This window comes from Eurytemora carolleeae, unplaced genomic scaffold (genome assembly GCF_000591075.1).
Source record: "Eurytemora carolleeae unplaced genomic scaffold, Eaff_2.0 scaffold341, whole genome shotgun sequence".
NCBI classification, from domain to species: Eukaryota; Metazoa; Arthropoda; class Copepoda; order Calanoida; family Temoridae; genus Eurytemora; species Eurytemora carolleeae.
The window spans coordinates 60287-79849 of NW_019396231.1; the positions used below are offsets into that span (position 1 = coordinate 60287).

At 31.7% G+C, this 19563-nt stretch overlaps 1 protein-coding gene across 3 annotated transcripts; it reads left to right on the plus strand.

Moving 5' to 3' along the window:
* The first annotated feature begins 721 nt into the window (after nt 1-721).
* Nucleotides 722-17150, plus strand: LOC111698802 (two pore calcium channel protein 1). 3 transcript variants are annotated; one of them, XR_002764619.1, is made up of 17 exons: nt 722-1124; nt 1473-2014; nt 2741-2823; nt 3047-3170; nt 4332-4403; nt 4629-4686; nt 4872-4926; nt 5947-5993; nt 6665-6804; nt 8979-9094; nt 9426-9512; nt 10001-10061; nt 11497-11571; nt 12015-12050; nt 14100-14150; nt 14539-15947; nt 16903-17150. XR_002764619.1 is itself a non-coding variant. In XM_023469247.1 (16 exons), the coding sequence occupies exons 1-16, from the start codon at nt 1088-1090 to the stop codon at nt 15784-15786; spliced, it is 2832 nt and encodes a 943-aa protein (XP_023325015.1). In that variant the 5' UTR covers nt 722-1087; the 3' UTR covers nt 15787-16294. The 3 variants fall into 3 exon arrangements, 2 of the variants coding, with proteins under 2 accessions (XP_023325015.1, XP_023325016.1); XM_023469247.1 differs by lacking the exon at nt 16903-17150 and having other exon boundaries at nt 14539-16294; XM_023469248.1 differs by lacking the exons at nt 722-1124; nt 16903-17150 and having other exon boundaries at nt 1927-2014; nt 2751-2823; nt 14539-16294.
* Nucleotides 17151-19563: the final 2413 nt, after the last annotated feature.

A 19563-nucleotide genomic window follows, 5' to 3' on the forward strand; every position in this document is an offset into this window, starting at 1 on the left:
GTTTTACAATGTACACAAAGAGAACATGTTCACAATTAAAATAGAAGATAGACTAGTATTTATATAATCACAAAGAATAACAAGAAACTAATTGCATGTTAAATGACATAGTACAAGACAACTATATTGATGGTAATAGTAAAGAAAACAGAATTTTGTAAACATTTACGTTAAAAAATGACACAAATTTGTATTGCAAGGGGTACTAATGTATCTTAATTGTACAAATATGTATTCTGTTGGCTTCAATGGACTTATAGAATGTCGTCTTCAAAATATATTCGAGCCTGGTGTTTGTCCAGTCTGGATTATGTGATAACCTAACCTATTACATTTTTACGGTATTTGTATCATCAGACAGTTAGGGAAAGTATATTTCTTTTTCTTATTCAAATATGGAGTAAGGTCTGCAAAACATGTATAATAATATGATATGGCGGGCCTGCAGGTCGACACCGTCTCCATTATATTCTATACTCCTTGACTTAGAACTACATTATTAGTATTTTAAGAATATTTGTATTCAACGACCCTGTACAGAGACGGAAACTGAAGATATAACAAGTTTACCAGATAAGCCGGGTTTTCCATTGCAGAGTCCTGTTTATAAGCTTTTTATAAATGAAATTAATATCAACCAATAAGTGATATGAGAAAACAGAATTATTTTCTAAATGTTTTTTAAATTGCACTTCTACATAAAACCCTACAGGTCTTCGCTACCGAGTTTTGCTATTAGCTGTATCTTAAGTTGCAAGCTCTTACATTAGAATCCTGATGTACACAGTGAACATAGTACACCGTAGAATACCTAAGTATATTTTATAGAAAGATGAGCCTTCAAACCTTGGGACTACTGTTATTTTAAGTGAAAGAGTGCTAAAATCTCCCAACTGGCTTGATGATTAGATGAAGATGTTTAAACATTTGGAAGTACTCGTGAAAGTCTAGAAAGTACTCGTTATAGTCTATAGAAAGTAATCTTTATAGTCTAGAAAGTACTCGTTCTAGTCTAGAACGTACCCGTTCTAGTCTAGAAAGTACCCGTTCTAGTCTAGAGAAAAACTGAGAAAAATAAATAGAGAAAATGTTTCCAAGGCCAGAAAAAGACACAAATTCAGTCGGTAAGGATTTTTATTTTAACAGAGTTAATTTATATTAAATGATTTTAAAAGCTTTTGAGACTTTGGGTCCTTATCAACATGAATTTTAATAATAAATGGATGGTCAAACTTCTTATGTACTGTGACCGAGAATACAACAGAGAAGTAGTTTAACTAGCCATACATAGTTCAATTACTTCTCCCTTTTCATATTATCCGGTCTTAGCTCTCTTGAACTTATTTTGGTTATTAAGATCCTATGAAGGTGTTTAAAATTTCAAATTCAATATAATCAACTTCACTCTTGAGGTTGAACTAGTGGTTGAAATAATAGTTTCCAATTTTGGACTCAATATATAAATATTTCAGATAGTGTTGCTTCACCTTCAAATAGTTCTGAAGATATTCCGGTGCATTTTCCTGAAAACTTTTCACTCCAGGGCGAATCCATCAACCTTTCACCGAGACGGGATCATCTCCCCAACCCTCCAAGTTCGATAGATTTCCCCAGTCCAAGTTCGATATTTTCCCTCTCTCAAACCATAAATACGTTAAATCTTTTCCCGGATAAAGTTGAATCCCCTAGCCCGTCCTCCAGCATAAGAGAAACTCCCCACCAAGCTCCAAAAAATGCCGAAGTTTCTCCTCAAGGAAGGATTGATGATAAGGTTTTTCCTCAAGCAAGTAATGATGCTACTATAGTTCCTAGTGAGGAAATATATCCCGGAGAAGATGAAACAGTACAACTGTCTACTAGTGAGGAGATGTATCCCGGAGGAGGTAGAACGGTTCCACTATCTCCTAGTGAGGAGATGTATCCCGGAGGAGATAGAACGGTTCCACTATCTCCTAGTGCGGAGATGTATCCCGAAGAAGATAGAACGGTTCCTCTGTCTCCAGCCCCTCATCAGGTTTTAACATATCGTTTTAAAAAGATCTCATATGCGTTTAAATCATCATCAAAATTATTCTCTGTAAAACTATTATAATTATTATTAACTACTGGCTTTTCATGTTAAATCTTGATGAAGGGTACAACGAAATATACATGCAATGGTTTAAATAAGATTTTAACTTTTTTAAGTAATTTCTTAAAGATTCAAGTGATGATTGTAGTCAAGTTAAACGCGTTGTATTTGTAATCATTAATATGACTTGATTAATATTTGAAAACTGAGTTAAAATTGTTCTTTATCCCATAGTGGTTGAGATAAATTCAAATATAACTTAAAGAAATACATGGCAGAACGAAACAAATCACGAATTATATCTTAAAATTGTTCTTTATGCCATGGTGGTTGAGATAAATTCAAATATAACTTAAAGAAATACATGGCAGAACGAAACAAATCACGAATTATATCTTAAATTGTTCTTTATGACATAGTGGTTGAGATAAATTTAAATATAACTTAAAGAAATACATGGCAGAACGAAACAAATCACCAATTATATCTTAAATTGTTCTATATCCCATAGTGGTTGAGATAAATTTAAATATAACTTAAAGAAATACATGGCAGAACGAAACAAAACACGAATTATATCTTAAATTGTACTATATCCCAAGTGGTTGAGATAAATTTAGATATAACTTTAACAATGCCCAGTTGAATCTTCATGGGGCTTTATTATAGATTCTTCTAGCTTCAGCGTTTATGGATGATGCTAGAAATGGTCATCATATGGAGTTCGAACCTACAGTCTCGGCAGTAAACCTGTAAGTACTTTTTCAATCAAAAACATAACTAAAAAACTAAAACTGAGTGGTTTGACATAATGAGACTTCACATTTTTTCCATTGTCACAATGTCACACTCTTAAAAAGAACTTTAATAAGTTATACTTTATAATTATAATCATGATTATTTAATGGGAGGCAATAAAACTGTTTTGGTCATTTAAACATGAAACTGCTGCTAAAATAATTTATTCATTTTCAGGTACAACTGGTATAAGAGTTGGTACATGCAGTGGATTATGTACTGTGCCCTGCTGTTGTACCTGGCTCTTGTACTTGTAGAGGAGCCTGCTGTTCCAGGGTTACATGTACAGTTTTATATATCGGTAGGTACAGGTTTATACGTACAGGTTTATATATCAGTGGTTATAGGGATACATGTACATTGTACAGTTTTTTATATCGGTAGTTCAAGGGATACATGAACACTATCATTTATCGGTAGTTAAGGTGCATGTACACTATAATATATTGGTAGTTTTAGGGATACATGTACATTGTACAGTTCTGTAAATCAGTAGTTTTCGGGATATATGTGCATTGTACAGTTTTGTATATCAGTAGTTACAGGGATACGTGTACATTGTCAGTTTTTTTATATCGGAAGTTAAAGGGATATAACTTACAGTACACTGTCATTTATCGGTAGTTATAGGGTACATGTACACTCTTATTATTAGTATATTTTGGGATACATCTACACTATATATCGATAGTTATAAGGGTACAAGTACACTATTATTTATCTGTAGTTATAATTGGGAACGTTCACACTCTGATAGATTAGCAGTTTTTGGGATACATCTTCACTATATATTGGTAGTTAAAGGGGTACATGTACATTGTACAGTTTCATATATCAGGAGCTAGAGTACAAGGAAACATGTACAGTTTTATATATTGGTAGGTACATGGATATATGTACAGTTTTATTTGTAGGTAAATACTGTGAAACATGTACAGGTTTAAATATCGCTAGGTGCAGTTATGTACAGTTTTAAATCGGTAGGTATGGGGATAAATGTATACACACAGTTTATATATCGGTAGGTTCCGGGGTACATTTACAGTTTTATATCGGTAGGTACGGGGGAAACATGTAGATGAGAGTTAAAATTACGAAATTTGTAGTTAAATTATTTTAAATATTGGCATTGGACGGGTTAATGGGGTATAGAGTAATTAAAGAAGATAGGGCAACAAAGTAGAAAATTATAAAAAGAGAATTGGGGGGGAAATGGCTGTCAGAAAAAACAGGTTGCTTAAGAAAGGCAAATAGAAAAGGGGTAAATAGAAAAAAAGAGTATAAACATGGGGGAAGGGAAAGAAGATTTAAAAAAGAAAAGGAGATGGATGGGACCAAAAAGGGAAAGAACAGAGAACAGTGAGAGCTAGCTATGTGTTTTTTATCTAAGTTGTATCGAATCAAAGAAATAAAACAGATGCTAATCATTAGGTTGTGTATAACTAATTACTGATTAATGTAGATGGTAGTAGAGGTTCTGTGTTTGGCATTTTTCTTATTCAGGCTGGGGCATGAATACTGGTTTTCTTCTAAGGTAACTATTAATTGATAAATTAAATAAGAAACTCCGTTAATTAAAAAATGAAACAAATTTCAAAAATGTAAAAGATGAAAAGTTTGAAAAGATGCGACAAAAACTAAAAAATCTTTGAAATTTTAAAAATGAGTCAAAAGAAGAGAAAAATTCTTTATGATGAAAAATAATTGACGTAAATAAGAATTTTAATAAAATCATTATTTTCTCTAATCTGTATTTAAGACACGGTTCTGGCGGGATGAAAAGCATATAGTACTGGTCGTGCTTATATTTGCTTCAGGAAAATAACCAATTATATGTTAAACTTTATTAACAATTTGTTTTATTTAAAACCACATATTTGTTCTCTTAATCTGATTTTCCCGTATAATTACAAAAACTTTAAGTTTATACAGTTGTATTTGCCACAATTAAATTATAGCTTTGGAATAAAAAAGCTTGAAAGTTATTGATTATTTTCAATAGTTCTTGACATCTGCATCTACTGTGCTTTAGCTGGGTTTAGTATCACGTCCATCAGGTAGTTTCTTTAAATTGGAAGAAAAAAAATATTATTAAATTGGTCCGTGTTAAAAATATTTTTAAAAGGGATCTTCTGAATTTTTGAGAGCTGAGAGATAAATGGGTTTCCTTTTAAAGCATAAACATTACCGAATTTTTAATTTGATAATTTATCTTAGTTAAGGGTTTGGGCAAAACCTCTAGCATACAAAACAAAAACTATATATCAGTACATCTTTTTCCAGTTTGTTATTAAAGTCTTCCTATTTATCGTTTTACTCAAGAATGATTAAATGATGTGTACTCCAACGTTTTATGTTGCGCCATTGCCTTATCATTAAAACTTGACTTCTAGTTGTACCCTTTAACCAATTTTTCCTTAATCCGAACTTTTGAGTTTAGAAAGACATTTTGTGTCAGACGCATTTGCGCTGATTTGCTAAAACCTTACACGAATTTTGAACTTTTAGTCCCAATTGAGTTGTGCCCTTCTATCTTTTTTTTTCCGTCAAACATTAAAAAAAAAACATTTTATTTTTTATTTTACGTCTGTTTTTTTCTTTTGCTTCTATCCTTTCCTTTCATGTTATGCAAACTCTGAATATTCTGGTTCCGTAAAAAAGTCTCTTTCATATTCTCCTATTTATCTATTTCTTACTTACTTGGCTATCCTTACTGCACATTAACTGGGTCAGCCTGTAATACCCATCAGTACCCATCTCGTTTATTACTTGACAAAGGTGCAACACTCCGGCTAGAACACACTTGTAAATAATGACTAAGAACTGCATAAAAAGAAAGACAAGACATCAGCTTCACTTATACTTTATACACATATAACAAAATAATTTGCAACTAGTATGATTTTTAGATCTGGTTTACCATTATAAAACAGCACACAATTAGTGACATTTAACTGTTTTCACAATGGAAAATATGTCAGTATCAATCATTAACATGGAATAAAAACCAAACCAAACTGATTAATTCATGATCAATTAGCGGCAAGGATTCTAGTATTTGAAGATTATTGTTTCAGAGTTTCTCGTCCTTTCCGTCCTTTCTTCCTAGTTAATATACCAGAAGGTAAAGATAGAAATAATTGATTGATTGATTGATTGTTGTTAAATATTAATCACCGCAGAATTTTTGGAATTACAAAAAATTAGAAAAAATTTTGGAATTAGAAAAAGTGTCAAAAATGTTTCCAATTTTTTATGAACTTGAAAAATATTTTTCTGGATTTGATAAATATTTTTCTGAATTTGATAAATATTTTTCTGCACTTGATAAATATTTTTCTGGATTTGATAAATATTTTTCTGGATTTGATAGATATTTTTCGAAACTTTATAAATATTTTTCTGAACTTGATAAATATTTTTCTGGATTTGATAAATATTTTTCTGAACTTGATGAATATTTTTCTGGATTTGATAAATATTTTTCTGAACTTGATAAATATTTTTCTGGATTTGATAAATATTTTTCTAGACTTGATAAATATTTTTCTGAACTTGATAAATATTTTTCTGAACTTGATAAATATCTTTCTGAACTTGATAAGTATTTTTCTGAATTTGATAAATATTTTTCAAATTATTCTAAAGCAGGACAAATTATTTTGAATATATTTTTTAATATAAAAAGAGATGAAAAATTTTAAAAAATACGAAAGATTTAAATCCAATTTCGGGTACAGTCCCTTTTTAACCCTGCATATAGCGACCCATACATTAAAGTACAAATGTTTCAAGGTCGTCAGATGAGACGCGCATTCAGAAATATCAGACGCACGCTTCCAGAGATATTTTCCGTGCTTGTCCTTTTTCTTCTTATTATCGCAGTTTTTTCGCTCATGGCTTGCAAGATTTTTGGACACAGGGGCTGGGCAAAGGTTAGTTAAAGTCGAAGGAAAGAGAAGAAAATATTATTTTTAACTAACAAAAAACATATATTTATAAATAAACATTTTTCTTAAATGGATTGTTAACAATTTTTTAATATCAATCAATTTATCAACAAGATTATTTAAATGTATTTAACATTTTAAGCTTGGTTGATATCTAAAGGACTAGATGTCAAGTTCGAATTGCCCCCAACCCCCTCCCCCCATTTCACGATTCCCAATGTTACCCATTACACCCTTTTAATCGTACAAGCAGAACGATATCGTTATTTTGATTTTGAATTATTTATAGTTGCTTCATTTTTGGAGAACTTAATCACTTAATCATACATTTTACACTTTTTATTTTTGTATTGCACAGTTGAACCTTGTGATACACTATGCTAAATTTTAACCCAAATAGAAGATGTGTGCAAAAAAATCTTTAACGAACTAAGAACAATCATTTTTAAATGCTCGTTTTTTTTCTCTTATCTCAAAAGTTCTAAAGAAACTAACGAAGTTGTTGCCCATCATAAGCTAACAACCGTATCTCTTGATAACAATTGATAATGATGTTGTTGTTGTTGTTGTTGAATAAAAAGCTATTATTTCTGATGAAAAGTAAGAAAGTAGCGTGTCTGTTCATTTAGCATTGCAATTTGGAAAGGTTCTAATTGGTTGAGCCAAGTTTAAGTTTAATTATTAAAGCTTTTAAACTTTTAATGAAAACATACAATTTGAACGGTAAAATGCAATAAATAGATCATTTAAGTTTTCAAACTTTTACAAAATATAATTAGACTTTTAATTGCTAGCTCTAAGTTTAAATGTTGTTTGGTTTAGTAGTTGCTAACTACACAAAGAATATTTCTGGAAGGGACTGTAGAAGTAATTTCAAGAGACCCTCCATTTATAGATCGGCATTTTCGCATATAACAGCGCCTTTTGATCCAGTATTTCGTAGATTTTCTTATTTTCGTGACGGGATTAAGTACCAGTGCCTGAAAACTACTAAACAATACAACGGTCGACCAGATGGCGTCTTTGTAAATTCAAGTGACTTTCCATTTACAGACAACGTTTTTAAATTTACCGTTGTAAATCTGATATGCCACTCTACAAAGGGAGAATTACTTAGAATTAATTCATCATGTCTTTTTATCTTTAAACTCTTAAGAACTCTGAAAGAGCCTACTTAAACAACTTTTTAGATAATATGCTTATAGGGCCCTATATTGAAAATGTGTGTAGATATTTATTATTTATATATTAAAAAAGGGACTCTCTTCACTTTTTCTGGTTTAAAAAGAATAAATTGATGCATTACACACTAATTCGCAGCACTAATGTTAAAGCATTGAGCACAGCAAATGTAACATACCATACATGATATCTAACTGTTTAAACTACTGTAGGATCCTACTTTGATTTACATGATATCTAACTGTTTAAACTACTGTAGGATCCTACTTTGATTTCATGATATCTAACTGTTTAAACTACTGTAGGATCCTACTTTGATTTACATGATATCTAACTGTTTAAACTACTGTAGGATTCTACTTTGATTTACATGTTATCTAACTGTTTAAACTACTGTAGGATCCTACTTTGATTTACATGTTATCTAACTGTTTAAACTTCTGTGGGAGCCTACTTTGATTTACATGATATCTAACTGTTTAAACTTCATTAGGACCCTACTCTGATTTACATAATATCTAACTGTTTAAACTACTGGGGGACCCTACTTTGATTTACATGTTATCTAACTGTTTAAACTACTGGGGGACCCTACTTTGATTTACATGTTATCTAACTGTTTAAACTACTGGGGGACCCTACTTTGATTTACATTAATATCTAACTGTTTAAACTACTGGGGGACCCTACTTTGATTTACATGTTATCTAACTGTTTAAACTACTGGGGGACCCTACTTTGATTTACATTAAATCTAACTGTAGGACCCTACTTTGATTTACATGATATCTAACTGTTTAAACTACTGTAGGATCCTACTTTGATTTACATTAAATCTAGCTGTTAAGACTACTGTAGGACCCTACTTTGATTTACATTAAATCTAACTGTAGGACCCTACTTTGATTTACATTAAATCTAGCTGTTAAGACTACTGTAGGGCCCTACTTTGATTTACATTGAATCTAACTGTTTAGACTTCTGGAGGACCTTACTTTGATAACTACCTGGATTCCTACTGGGATCTCTACGTCCTAGTAACTACAGCAAATAATCCTGATATCATGATGCCAGCTTACGATCAGAATCCATGGTAATTATTCTGTTTTAGTCCTAATTGTATCATAGCTGGATCTGCTTGATCTTGATCTTTAGTTAATCTGCAGATTAATTTAACCTTTATTCTATACTCCATGAACGGACGAGATTAAGTATTGGTCCTCAAATTAAAAGTACTTGTATTTGATATCGAGATCGGGATTATTAATACCCGACACAAAATTCCCAGCTCAAGTCAAATTTCTGTGAAAATACTTTAGAATTTTTTTTCAACAAGTTTTTAGATTTACAAATAATAAAGAATGGGCTGGTTGCAGTATTTTTGTTAATATTCATTTTGATTGAAAATCACTCTCTTTTTTTAGGTTATCCCTGTTCTTTATTATCTTTATCATCATCTGCGTTTACATCTTTATGTCCATATTCCTGGCCGTGGTGTATAACAATTACAGGAATGTATATATAAAAATTTTTTGAAAATTTTGTAAATTTTGTCTCTCTTAAAAATTCTCATGGTTTTCCTTGTTCAAGAATTAGGAGTAAAAAAGTTCAAAAATATATTCCAAACTGTAATTTTTCAAAGATTTCCATTTTATGACATGAAAGATAATTTCTTATCAAATGTCCATAATACAGCAATGTTACCGGGGCATTTCGTGCTACTTTTTAAAGTAAAAGTTTCTCTTTGAAATCTTACATTACTGCAAATGACCAATTTTTTTCCACAAAAACATTAACACTAACTCTATACAAGTTTTACAGATTTTCCTGATTTTTAAAATTAATTTTAAAAATAAAAATAAAAATAACTTTTAATTCTGAACATTTACCCCGCCTAGGGTAACAAAATTTGCGCCCTTTCGATTTTACCGTTTAAACGTTTATTGGACACAAAAAAATTAACACCCAATGCAATATATATATATATATACAATGTTAGATCCAATTTGAAGAATGAGATACAAGAAGCCTTACGTAGAAAACGAAAATTATTAAAAACAGTAAGATTTAAAGTTTTTGTTGTTGCTTTGTTTCATATTCTACTTCAACAGTTGAAATTGTATTATGTTTAAGTATACAGGGTTTCCCAAAAACAAAAAGGAAATACTTCTATATCGTCTTTGATCCGTGCGGTGTTATCTTGCAAACACAATTTTAGCAGTACCCCAGTTGAAACAGTTATTAATAATACAACTAGTCGACAGTGTGGGAATTCGAAAATGTGGTTTGCAATTTGTGCACCTTCAAAATTAAAGGAGACTGTCTCTTATTTCCCATGTTTATTGGGACACCCTGTATTACATATAAATTTAGGTTGAGATATTGTTTTGGCAGTAATATGCGTCAAGAACAGATTTGCTAAACAAATGCTAACGCATTATATCCTTAGAATCTTACCATTTAAAAGTGCCAAGTGGTGTGAAATAAAGGAAATCTAAAGCCTGAAACTGATGTTAGTAAATCTACAGAGTATAAGAAAAAATGTATTTACAAGTAAAAAAATAACAAATAAAATGATACTATAATGAATCATGGAAAGCCGGATAAGCTCTCTGGGAGACTCTCCGTCTTTCATTCGCCTTGTAGGACGAGTTAATCTTCCGTCTTCCGATCCTTTGTGAATACTAACTCGGTTTAAGTCCGATCCTATTTTCCCTTTCCTCGTGTCAAGCCGTGTTTCATATCTACTGGCTTGAATTTTTTTTTGGTTTTGGTTTTCCACACGCTCGCGTTCAAATAATGCGTTAAAAGCGTCTTTCTAGGCTGGCATCTTTTAACGGATAAATCTATTTACACGATATTCATGAGGCGACTTATCATCTGTCCCACTGCTATCGTTGACTTAATTAAGCCTATCTCCATGCTTACAATAGGTATAGGGTTGAAATGCATATTCATTGCACAACTTTGCAAGCCCAGCTGAAACTTTAGTGTATGTGCTAAGAGGGTTTAAAAAAAGTGCCAAAAAAGGCCGGTAAAAAATGAAAAATTTTTGTTTTAGTTAAAAATCAATATGTGACATATGTTTCTACATCCATTTTTTAGGCCTTTTTAAAATTATTGTTTTTAGTTCTGTAGATTTAGTCACAAGAAGGTTATGGGTTATTCTAGATTTATTTTTACGCAGACTGGACTTTTTACTGCCCTTGGGCCTGTAACGTACCTTATGCATTGAAAACAACTTTTTACAAAAAACCTTTAATTTTCTAAAATGAGTGTCTGAAATGAGAGTGCTAGGGCAAAACAAATAGATTGATTATTCTGATTAAACGAAGCGCTTAGCTCCCATGGTTTCTTAAATTTGAATTCAATCGCGTTTATGCCTTTAATTCAACAATCTTTAAACTTGCGGAGTTTTCTTGTCACACTTTTTTTTTCAATCTTCTGGGAAAAGGGCTGAACTGATGAACAATATTTAAAACTCCGATATTTTAGGTTTTTGATCTGATGAAAAGTAAAGAAAACGGAAAGGAAGTTATTAGAGAACAAGACTTTGCTAAACTTATTCAGGAATCTTTTTAGAAATGAAGCTATTTTTTTTTAAAGAAATATAAATATTTTTCTGTTTGAGCAAAATAATTCTGGAGTTCATTGAAGGTTTGGCGTTCATGAGGAGTGAAAATTTAACAACCAATTTCCCCCATTTAAAATTAAATTTATTAAAGTTAATAATACTACTACTACTAATAATAATAATAATCATTTCGACAGTTAAATCTATAAAGCAAAGGAATAAATTTTTACAATTGTTCGAGGACTGAAAGGTCTGAGACCAAATTATAAATTTAGTTTAAATATATATAATATAATCACATTTTTTCTCATTTCCCCAAATTGAAAGTTTATTGCTATAATACAAATTGTCGTTAAATTATTTTGAAAGTTTGTAAAAACTGAATTATTAGGTCAATATTTGAGTGTAAAAGTTTACTGTAAAAAGATTATCTTATCAGTTAACTCTGCCCAGGAAGAGCCAACAATACACTAAGGTAGATTTAAATTAAAAGGACTGTACTGTGCTGTACTGTACTGTACTGTACTGTACTGTAGGCATTATTTCAAGTGACCCTCCATGCAAAGATGAGTATCCCCGATTCACAAAGGTACCCTTTAAAGTTTTGCCTGATCAAGTATGCATTATATACCAATGTAAATAATTTAAAAAAATGATTATTTTGAATTGTGGTTTCTCTCCAAAAGTGACTTGTTCATTTCAATTGCAGGAAAATATATATAAACTATCAGAATAAAACAATAATAAACCTAGAAAAACGATACAGCTTCCATATTATTAATAAGATAAAGGGTTCCGTTGTAAATTGGGAATTGTCATCTAGGAATGGAGAGTCTCTGTAAAACCTTGTGGAGAAATGTCAAAAGAAATTCCATGTTTTATTCTTTGATCTAAATTATTTAAAATATATATGTGTTTTTGATGGATACATGTAAATACACTTAAAACTGTTAATTGAACAAATAGTTTTGAATAATCCATTAGTTTTAGAGTAAAATAACATTATAACAGGTTATATTCATCTAAACAATCTGTGCTTAGACTCCTTTATTTAATAAAGAAATGAGTTGTGTTGGTTTATGTTGTTTAAAAAATAATGGAACTGTACGTAATTTCAATTGAACCTGCACTTGTGGAGTAATCTTGAAACATTTTTCTGATCAAGAAGATATGCGAAATTTAAAGGGAGAGTCACTTAAAACTACGCCAACAGTCCCTTTAATAAAAATGTTAAAGTGTTAAGATGATTTAAACCCTCTTTAGGATTAGTATAAAATATCTTGGGATTGTTGACGCTATTAAAGTTACCTTTACACATTAGAATCACAGACCCGCTTCACAATGGTGCACAGTATACATCAGTGTTTTAGAAATCATGATTTATTTAATCTTGTTTTTATCCTCTGAAAATTGATTATTTTTAATTTGGGGTTTCTTTTGTTTTTTTGCAAGAGAGACTATGAATGAAATTAACAAAATCTACCTCTTTGATGTTAAAGGGGCATTCAAAGTTTAAATTTAGGGTCACTCGAAATTAGGTCGACAATCCCTTTAATGCTCGAGTGATAAATTGATACTTGTGTTTAGATGGTTTAGTGTCTCCTGGACACTGATAATAACGGATATTTGTGTTTAGATGGTTTTGTGTGTCCTGGACGCTGGTAATAACGGATATTTGTGTTTAGATGGTTTGGTGTGTCCTGGACACTGATAATAACGGATATTTGTGTTTAGATGGTTTGGTGTCTCCTGGACGCTGATAATAACGGATATTTGTGTTTAAATGGTTTGGTGTGTCCTGGACGCTGATAATAACGGATATTTGTGTTTAGATGGTTTGGTGTGTCCTGGACGCTGATAATAACGGATATTTGTGTTTTTAGATGGTTTGGTGTGTACTGGACGCTGATAATAACGGATATTTGTGTTTAGATGGTTTGGTGTGTCCTGGACGCTGATAATAACGTATATTTGTGTTAAGATGGTTTTGTGTGTCCTGTACGCTGATAATAACGGATATTTGTGTTTAGATGGTTTAGTGTCTCCTCGACGCTGATAATAACGGATATTTGTGTTTAGATGGTTTGGTGTGTCCTGTACGCTGATAATAACGGATATTTGTGTTTGGATGGTTTGGTGTGTCCTGGACGCTGATAATAACGGATATTTGTGTTTGGATGGTTTGGTGTGTCCTGTACGCTGACAATAACGAATATTTGTGTTTTTAGATGGTTTGGTGTGTCCTGGGCGCTGATAATAACGAATATTTGTGTTTAGATGGTTTGGTGTGTTCTGGACGCTGATAATAACGGATATTTGTGTTTAGATGGTTTGGTGTGTCCTGGACGCTGATAATAACGGATATTTGTGTTTAGATTGTTTGGTGTGTCCTGGGCGCTGATAATAACGGATATTTGTGTTTTTAGATGGTTTGGTGTGTACTGTACGCTGATAATAACGGATATTTGTGTTTAGATGGTTTGGTGTGTCCTGTACGCTGATAATAACGGATATTTGTGTTTAGATGGTTTGGTGTGTCCTGGACGCTGATAATAACGGATATTTAGACCAAAAGGAAAACCCAATTAAATGAAAAATAAAAAAAATATGCATTTTATGAATCTAAAATATTGAAACATTTTGAAATCTTGGAAGAAATCTTCACCAATTTGAGTACTAGCGGAAAACTCATTCTATTGGGGACAATTTGCTTTTTCGTCAGAGACCCCTTGATTTTAAGTAGAGACCAACATGTTTTTATTAGATACTCCCTTACTCAATAGGAGACCCCAAGTTTTTTTTATCGGAGACCCTAAAATTTTCTGTAATGAAAACTCTATAAAGTTGTGAGTGTTCGATAAAATATTATATGGATTTCATAGTACTTCAATGATGTTAAATTCTTTTCTTCTTTTCAAACTGTACACCTTTCTCGAAGTTAAATTGGTTACTGTTTTCTGCAGGAGTTTTTAAATGTAGCTGATCTTTTGAATATCCCTGTCACAGAAGTCCTACCAAATTTATTTGAAAGACATGTTCCCAACATTTATCAATCTTCCTCATCAACTATACTCAAATCAGTGGTCAAACATAAGTGGTTCAGATACATATTTGATAGTATCATCATTATCAACGCCTTCTTCATCCTCTTCGATATGCCCGATGGATACGAGTTCGGTTTCCTAACCGTATTTATTATTGAGATCCTCTTGAAGATTTACACTTTTGGATTCTATATGTTTAGTCGTAAACTTTGGAACGTGTTTGATGTAATCGTGATCGGATTAGCATTCATAATTTCAATCATTGAAGTTATTCGGGGAGATGAATTTGACAGCAGGCTGATATTGGATATTATGCTAGTGCTCAGGGTTCTTAGGATTGTTAAAATATTCCATAGCCTAGGGCGGTTCAGAACTATTCTGAACACTATCATGCTCATTCTACCCTCCATGCTCACATATGCCGGGGTGCTCTTTGTATTTTTCTACTTCTTCGCTGTGATAGGACTAGAGGCGTTCAAGGGTAGTATTGAGTTCTATGGGCCTGATGACAATAGCCTTGAGATAGATCAATTGAACTGTGGAAATATCAACTTGGAGAACTCTGAGTTTGCCCGACAAAAATACTGTGGAAACAATTTCAACAATATATTACGAGCATTTGTTGTTTTGTTTGAACTGCTGGTGGTTAATCAATGGCACGTGATTGCCAATGGATATGAACTGGCGGTAGGATCCAGGTTTACAAGAATATACTTCATCTGCTTTCACCTCCTCTCCGTCATCATTGTTCTCAATATCTTCACCGCCTTTGTTCTCGAGGTGTTCATACATGAATACTCCTTTACCAAGGGTAGGCTGGAATCATCCCTTGAAGTAAAGATCAATGAGATGGGACTAGGTTTGGGAAGTCGTCCTATTCAAAATACTCGACATAAACCAGACGATCAGTCAAGACAGTCTATAATCGAAGATGATCAACTAGCGAATGACGAGATCGATGCTGATCATGATAATCTACAGTTTGTGTGTAATCAGCTGGCAGGTTTGTCCACTAGATATACAGATTACTCTGCTGACACTGCGGTTAGGTTTCATCTCAACAAAGGAGCCCGTAACGTTCACACTATGCTGGAGAAACTCTTTATAAAGGAACTGGATGAAAATGATCTGAACGATGAGAGAGGGAATGTTTTTCTATCCTCCTAACTAACCAATACAAACTTTTCTAGATATAATTCGAGCTGAAAGGGTTTGTGCACGTAATTTGATGTGACCGTCTATTTATAGATTGGCATATTGTCTCAGCAAAAATTATGTTTTTCTATTTTTCTATAAAAATTACTTCCGGCATAATGCCGCAGAAATAAGTAGGGAATTAATTAATTAATTAATTATAATAATTCAATCAATAATAATAATTCTGTTACAGTGATAAAAATAGATAATGATAATGAGATAATTACGAAAAAACATTTTATTTCCCTTTCCCATCTTTCAGACTCCGTGTTTTACAGAATATTTTTTAAAAACCCTGTACAAAATTTGTCTCTTTAATACCAAATATGTGATAATCAAAGTATAACCTTGAGATAACCTTGAAAATTTCTCAAAATTATTCATTTAATTCATGTTGCATAAAAAATTATTCTTGATTTAAAACTTGAAAATATATTTACCACAATACGTAGAGAAGTCAGTACTTTTGTTGTTGTTAAACCCCTNTCTGGATTATGTATTTTATTCAAACATAATTTAGTTCCGATAACCCGTGGTATTATATTGCAGATGTAAATTACAGGGTCAATCATTGATCGTTAGGTCTAAAATAGCCCACTTTAGATATCAAGATCAAGTGTTTAAGTTTAAACACAAAAGTTTTCGACCTCTGCTAAAATTACGGGTGAAATTTTATCAATTATTAATCCTGATGCATTCTTGAAGGTTTTACTATGTTGTACAATTCAGCCGGAAAACCCCAAACAATCAAATGCAATTAAAATGTTTTAAATCAAATTAAAGTTTTTGGAAACATATTTATAAATAGGTTTATAAACATCTTGAAAATCTACAATTAGTCTTGGCCAAAATAAGCAGTTTTAGCAAAATTATACTTTTACAGGATTAATTGAGATAAGAAACAAAACCATTTCAATTATCATTGTAATCGTAATTTAAATTTTTCCCCATATATTGTAAACCCATAAAATTTTATAAAAGTACGTTTAACTCTGCAAAAAGAAAAAATTAAAAGCTGACAGTTTCAAGATAGAATTAATTCACATTTGATAATATATTCAGTTTATTCAACATATGATCTTTCAGGTTTCTGAAGCCGCCTTTAAAACATCTCTGATAGATTTTTAAAGGCTAAATTGTCTACGGGAATGTTTCTTTAGTTAAATTTCCTTAATCAATTGTAAATAATTTAAACTATTATTTTAAATCCTTGTAATTTGTAATTGTACAATGTGATATTGTAGTACTAAATGTGATATACCCATTACTCAATAATGTGACATTCCATGTTTCTGATAAATTATTTATAGATAATAATAAAATGGAAGGACATATGTATGCTTTCATCTATATATAAATTCGGCTTGTCTGTCTGTTTGTCTGTCTGTCTGTCTGTTTGTATCCAATAAACGTCAAAACGGCTGAACCGATCGGGCCCAAATTTTTTGTGGGACATCTATGGACCCCGGAGAAGGTTTATGAATGATTGAAATTTTAAATAATTGTCTCCATCAAAATTCGATCTTCATTAAATTTTTTTAAATTTTGAAAATTCACGAAATTTTTTGTGAAAATCCAAAAACTATTTTTGTTTTGTTTTACGATGTACACAAAGAGAACATGTTCACAATTAATTTAGAAGATGAGGCTACTTAAATTAAATTGTGTTAACGAAAAAATTACCGAACAATTCTCATCTTCCAATGTCTAAAATGTACACGGAAAGGGCTACAGAAAAGCACAAGAGAGTTAAATCAAAGTCCAAGGCGTTGCGACACTTCAAAGTCGACCCTGTCTTAAAACTTGAGACTATTTATGAGCAGGCTAAATCACTGTGAGTGGGACACCCTGTAGTATGAAGTATATCTAGTTTTTATTTTGTTTCAAAACAACTAAATCTATTTCTAGTTTCTGGATTAGATTCATTAAATGGTTGAAGATTCAAGATGTCACGTCTGAATGGTAACTACAGTACTTTACCATACAGAGTAAAGTAATAACACTACAGAGACGACTGTACGGAGTAAACTCAGTCTTTTTTTAGTTCATTTAGGGTTTTCACAACTTCACGCCTGCTTCTTTCTTAATCAAATTTTATACGATGACCAAAATTAACATTTAATTAGTCTCATTTGCAGAATTTGTACTGCATTAATAAAGTCTTATCATTTGTGGTAACCCTGTACCAAGTCAAGATTTTTTTATTTGTGGCAAAGAGAGGTTTAAGCCTATTTTAGAGTTTGACATTTGTTACTAATTAAAAATATGAAAATCAGAAAACACCCGATTTCAAATCAGAAAACACGCAATTTCTAATCAGAAAATCTGCCAATTGTGAAAATGTTTGATCTGGCACTAGCTAACATCATGATCGTTTCCACTTTTCTCTTAGCTCCGGCAACGATGGTTCTTGAAAGAATTCAAATCTTCAAATCCATAACATGTCTTTTTAAATTTGGAAACAGGGATTCTGTCTTTTCTTGTATAACTGAGGGGTTAAGTTGGGAAAGAATATTATTTTGATGAGTTTCAAAACACATTAAACCTTAAAAAGGAGTTAACAAGAGTGTAAATTGTAAGCGAAATCTAATCATGATGTAATTGTAAATGATCGGAATAACCGTTATTTCTGTCCAATGTTACTGTCCAGAGGAATTTATATATATGTGTTTAAGAAAAGTAGAAAATAAAACTGTAGAAATCCTAGTATCTCTCTGTTTAAGCTTCTTGACAGTACTTCCTAGTGGTGAGTGGGTTGTTGCCTATTTATAGCAAACTTACTCTTCTAAGAAAAGCATTGGTTAAAGGTTGTGAATAATAAAGTTTTAAAGGAATTGAGTCTTTGCAACAAACTCTGATTTTCTAGTCCCAACCAAATGTCGTAGACTTTAGATATTGCAAACTATAAATTACGTTAGCTTAACTTATCTAATGTGTACAACATTAGGTCGCTAAGATATTTATTCAATGTTTTAAGATTTAAGCCGGCGCTCTATCGAAACCTGTTTTTGGCGGATTTAAGACGCGGCTCAAATTCATTAAATTCGGACTCAGTTTAAGTTTTGGATTATAGGATTAAACGAAATTATTTGAATTAAACGNTATTATAACATTATCATCCTGATAATTTCTAAGCCTAAAAAAGTAAATTATGATAATGTTCTTAAAAGTATTATCTTCATAATTGAATGACAGTAATAGATGATTTTAAAGATAGGTTTATTATGTTTTCTATATTTTACTCAAAACTTACCAAAAAATTATCAAATCCTTCCAAACTGTTGTCTTCGTCAACCCTCCCCTTTCAATTTACACAGGTTGGACTAAAGACTGGACAAACTAGGCTTTACAGGGCCGGGTGTTAACATCTTACAATCCAAGGGTTAAAGGTGGGCAGTGTTCATATTATTTTTTTATGTTGTGATAATATTATTGTTATATAAGATAGAACTTTTGAATGTTCAATTCCTTATAATGATCAACTTTAGTTACAGCTTAAAAAAACAGGCTTTAAGCAATCTGCCTGAATGTGACGTTAGCACTGAGAAATCGAGGATTTATCCCTCCTCTTCGGATCAAAGATTTGCCTCAGCTAGCAAAGTATTTTTAAGTGCTCTAACCTAATTATTATATAGAAATATTTGTAATACAAACACATTCATTAATATTATTATAATTTAATAGCGGATAGATTAGAGAGAGATTAGAAGTTCATTCAACCAATTTGTCACCTGTTATAGAACATAC

Excerpts from the sequence above, each read along its gene's own strand:
- LOC111698802 (XM_023469247.1), top strand. The coding sequence starts at position 1,088 with ATGTTTCCAAGGCCAGAAAAAGACACAAATTCAGTCG. Across the intron at positions 4,687-4,871 it reads CGTGCTTATATTTGCTTCAG|TTCTTGACATCTGCATCTAC; the intron begins GAAAATAACCAA and ends TATTTTCAATAG. Across the intron at positions 14,151-14,538 it reads ACGGATATTTAGACCAAAAG|GAGTTTTTAAATGTAGCTGA; the intron begins GAAAACCCAATT and ends TGTTTTCTGCAG.